This window comes from Hibiscus syriacus, unplaced genomic scaffold (assembly GCF_006381635.1).
Source record: "Hibiscus syriacus cultivar Baekdansim isolate YM2019G1 unplaced genomic scaffold, ASM638163v2 tig00112443_pilon, whole genome shotgun sequence".
In the NCBI taxonomy this organism is placed as follows: Eukaryota; Viridiplantae; Streptophyta; class Magnoliopsida; order Malvales; family Malvaceae; genus Hibiscus; species Hibiscus syriacus.
In genome coordinates this window covers 1,347,716-1,352,722 of record NW_024063332.1, presented here as the reverse complement: position 1 = coordinate 1,352,722, position 5,007 = coordinate 1,347,716, and the positions used below count along the sequence as shown (strand labels likewise).

The 5,007-nt window shown below is 31.7% G+C and overlaps 1 protein-coding gene across 1 annotated transcript; it reads left to right on the top strand.

The window, feature by feature from the left end:
• The first annotated feature begins 3,013 nt into the window (after positions 1–3,013).
• LOC120179688 (hexokinase-1-like) lies at positions 3,014–4,495 on the top strand. Its single transcript, XM_039185221.1, has 4 exons — positions 3,014–3,019; positions 3,105–3,235; positions 3,656–3,737; positions 3,812–4,495. Exons 2-4 carry the CDS (start codon positions 3,129–3,131, stop codon positions 3,998–4,000), a joined length of 378 nt encoding a protein of 125 aa, XP_039041152.1. The 5' UTR covers positions 3,014–3,019; positions 3,105–3,128; the 3' UTR covers positions 4,001–4,495.
• Positions 4,496–5,007: the final 512 nt, after the last annotated feature.

Sequence of the window (5,007 nt, the reverse complement as noted above, 5' to 3'; positions counted from 1 at the left end):
ATGTGATATATGAAAGTGAATCCTATGTTTATATGAATATGAACTCATATGAGAATGGATATGAACTACTTGATTACATGTATATGTGAAGGAAACCATGAGCTTATATGAATATATGATATGGTTACATGAATATGTAAAAGGATATAAAAGATAATGCCCATATTATGTGTCATGAGAGCTAGGGGTATAGTTGGCATGCCAAGAGTCGAGGGTCTATGTGGTCATTCGGGACATATATGTTTTCTTTGGAACATGTGTGAAGTCTGGTGAGACACATACTTGATCCTTGGCATATGTATATGATTCTTAAGGAATGATATGTGGTCCTTCGGGACATATATGTATTCTTTGGAATATGTGTGAAGTCTGGTGAGACACATACTTGATCCCTAGTATATGTATATGATTCTTAAGGAATGATATGTGGTCCTTATGGACATTATTATATGGCACTACGGTGCAATTCTATGCGGCACTCCGGTGCAATTATATGTGGCACTTCGGTGCAATTATTATATGAGCTGTGGTGACAGCATTAGTGCACAACCTCTATGTACTCGCATATCTTTAGTTCTCACATGAGTATCATGGGCTATTAAATAAATAATATTAATAAAATGATATGATAATATGTTTGTTTCCTTGTGGAATTTCATGGGTGATATTGATTGTACAAATGGTAACTTATAAGACCATATGATGAAAGGAATCAATGATAGTGGTAAAATAAGAAAGAAATGAATATGATAATATAATTGCTTGGGTGTACGTGTTTTATGATAGTATATATATATAGTGTACACGACATGATATGTATATGTGCAATTGGTTATGGTATATGTTATATGATATGGACATAAGAAATCATAGGAACATGAGATAAGAGATATGAATGATAACGACATATATGTATGCATATATTTTATTACATGTAAAAGTATGAGTGGTATATGAAATGATAGTAGTAATTGTTTAGGTATGATTATTAGTTATCATTTACCTTATATGTTTATATGCCTCACTAAGTCTTTGACTTAGCGTGTAAGTGATTTACACATAGGTTACGAGAAGAGTAAAGAGCAATGTGGAGCAAGACAGGTCAGTTCTCCTTACTAAATGTCAGATCAGAAAAGATGTGAATAATATGTATTTTAGTATATAAAGTTCTAGTTGGCATGTTTTCAAAATAATATATTGTTTAAGCTATGAACAGTTTTATAAATGTTTCGAATAGTTATATGTAAATAAATAAGTGAAATATACACGCTCTGATTGGTTTTGTAATAATGAAAATGTCTTTTATGTAAATTAGTCATTTATATGTCATAAAAGTTTTAAATTACTCACTATTTTATAGAAGTACATGTTTTAAAAGGTCAATGTGACACCTTGGATTCGTATCCGGGTCGGATATGGGTTGGGGTGTTACAGTTCATTTTTTAGTTTTAACCGAATTAACTTATCGAACCGAATTAGTTCGGTCTGGGAACGGTTAACATTTTTTCAATATTCGGTTAACCGTTAACTCGGTTCGAAATCGGTTAATTAACTGAAATTATTAAATATGAAATATATTATATATATTAAATACATATTTTAAGCTCAAACTCATTAAGAATTAAGACTCAATTATTTTTTAACCACACTAAACTCATTAAATTATCAATACCTAATTAAAATTTTAACCCAAAAAATGTTATTATATTCATATTAATCTAATTAAATAAAGGGTAAAGTATAGTAATAGTCATTAAACTTTTCTAAAGCTTTCATTTAGGTCCCCAATTTTTAAAACTTGCAATATAGTCCCCCAACATTTAGTCTGTTTGTAATATAATCCCCCAATAGTTACGTCGGGGACCATATTGCAAACAGACTAAATGTTGAGGGACCATATTGTAAACAGACAAAATGTTGGGGATTATATTACAAGTTTTAAAAGTTGAGGGACCTAAATGAAAGCTTTAGAAAAGTTCAGTGACCATTATTATACTTTACCCTTAAATTAATTTATAAAATGTTAAATTATAAAGTACTAAATGTATAATTATAAATTAGTTAAAAATCTAAATGTATTTAATTAAACTACAATATTTATAAAACATTAGTTTTTAGGGTAAATTATATCATTGACTGCCTAACTATTTACCCTTTTTACTTTAACCACCAATTTTTTAATTTTGCCAATCAAGTCACCTAACTATTTAAATCTTGTCAATCAAGCCACTTATTGTTAAATATTAACGGAGGAGATGACACAATAATTAATAAAATTTGTATAATTATACTTATAATCCTCATTACTTACTGATTCTATTAATTTGGTCTTAACTTTTAATTAATTCAATAAATTTAATCCTCAACTAGATGGTGACATGTGTCACTATGTGATTGGATTTTTTTCTTCATATTTTTATTTAATTTAATAAATTTTCCATCCAATCAAATGGTACCACTTGTCACCAATTGAATGAATTGAAAATAAATTAAATCAATTACTACTACTGGTGGGGTTTGAACCCAACACGTGAGGAGAGTAAGCAAACACCCCAACCACTAGGCTACACCATTCAAATGACAAATATATCACGACATAATATATATAGTTAATGGCAATAAAAAAAAGGGAAAATGTCCTAATAAGAACTCCAACATGGAATAATTGAATAATACGAGAGCTTCGTTAAAGGCTTCGTTGAAAAAATATTATAACTAATTAATATGTGAATGTATTTTATTTATATTTTAAATCATTTTAATGAAAAAATAAAAATAAAAATAAATTTTAATAAATTATAATTGAAATATAACGTAGAGCTTCATTGACTTAGAATTTTTCTAATAGTTAAAGGCTTATAGTAGTAAGCATTTTAATTTATGCATTGACTTGTTTATATCCCAATTAGAGTAAAAGTTTTATTTTTTATTATTTACCCATTATATATTTGAAGAAAATTTTAAGTGAAACTTGATTTTATTGAACAAGTCTATTTTAAGCCAATGACATGGAGAACAGGTCACTTTCTTCGGCCAAAGTTTCTATTTCCGACTTGATAATTTTTTTATACTCTAGCTATAATTTTATTCACTACTGTTCACAGATTTTCGAAAAAATTATTTCTGGTATGTATTTGGGAGAGATTGTACGTAGAATTCTGTGCAAGATGGCTGAAGAAGCTGCATTTTTTGGTGATACTGTTCCGGCAAAACTAAAAATTCCATTTATACTAAGGTATGTCGTTGCTACGTTCACCAGTTAGAATTCACTAGGTGCGTAGAAGTACTGCAATTTTTCTATATGTCGTATTTTGCAATGGAGCTTAGATTCATGTAGCTACTAACTATCTCATCCATCCTCAAATGCAAACATGTCATTGGCTGACCGGTAGGCCCTCGTACTTGGGATAATAATAACATGCAGAGCCTTAACCAAACCTAATCTTAATCTGATCTAAATCCGATTTGGTTTAATGATATGTTTGGTTAGTGATTTTTAGGCAGCTTGTATGTATTGGACCACGGTTCTTGTTTATGTGTGTTCAATTTGAATCCATACGATAATCGTTTTTGCAATATTTAGTTTAGCAGTCTTCGACTTTTGGATGAGATGAGAACTCGGAGAATGGTTTATGTTAATCTGTTAATTCTGCAGAACTCCTCACATGTCTGCAATGCATCATGACACATCTCCGGATCTCAAAATTGTTGCGACGAAACTAAAGGATATCTTAGAGGTAAATCATTTTGGTCGCTTTGCTTCACGTTTTTCCGAGCATTTTTGTTATCTTTTGCTTTATTTTAATTTCAGATATCAAACACCTCCCTGAAAATGAGAAAAGTAATTGTTGAGCTGTGCGACATCTTTGCTTCTTGCGGTGCTCGCCTATCCGCTGCCGGAATCGTTGGTATCCTCAAGAAAATTGGGAGAGACACTGTGAAAGACGGCGAAAAGCAGAAGTCGGTGGTAGCTCTAAATGGTGGATTGTATGAACACTAGACTAAATTCCGGACCTGCATGGAGGACACCCTCGTGGAGTTGCTAGGAGAAGAAGTCTCTAGCAATATCGTCATCGAACATTTCAACGATGGCTCCGGCATCGAAGCAGCCATCCTATCAGCGTCTCACTCGCAATACACTGAGGCCGATGAATCTTAAAGATGGCCGAACTTAAGGTATATCAAGGAATCAAACTATTTTGATTTCGTATATGTTCAGCTTTTGCGAGCTACAAGCTCTTTGCATCTTCCATCCCAAGGGTTCGAGCTGCCAAACCCTTAAGTTACGGTCATTCGGAGTGTGTATAATCGGGTAATGGATCGAATTTAATGAGTGCCTGCTTGTAGCCGGAAGCTTCGTCGCTCAGCTCGATCCATTCATGGTGTTGGAGGACCAACACCACGACACCGATGTATAAATTACTCGTCTGCGGTTTGGAGTTTTTGATCTTTGCGCATCGAGAATAAGAAGTAATCTTAAAGATTATGTGACCAATCCTTTGCTTGAATTGTTTGATGAAATGGTGATGAACGTTTAGAATTCGCTGGCCCTCTAAGCTTCATTTTATTTTGTTTTAATGAACTATAAATAAGACGATAGATCTCAGTATCTCACATGACTCAAAATCTGCGCGTTACTAAAAGTGCTTAAGTTGGATTTAGAAATCCAAGTTCGTAATTCACAAAATTGATCGTAATTTAAAAAAGATTTTTTAACTATAGTTTATCCAAAATTCTGAAAGAAAAACTATAGTTTTTTTTATCCCAGTTTCGAAGACATCTGGTTTTGGTGGGTGAGTCTCTCAACGAAGATTTTCTAAGTACACAAATATTCGAATTTAAGATCTTGTTTAAACGATATTAAATTACTTACTACGTGAGCCAACCATGTATTAAATAATCAATCTTTTTTGTATTTTATATTAATGGTTGAATTTGATTTCTTTTATTTTTAATTTTCGGTAAATTACACATTTAATACCTAAGTTATTAGTTTTAGTACCTAAA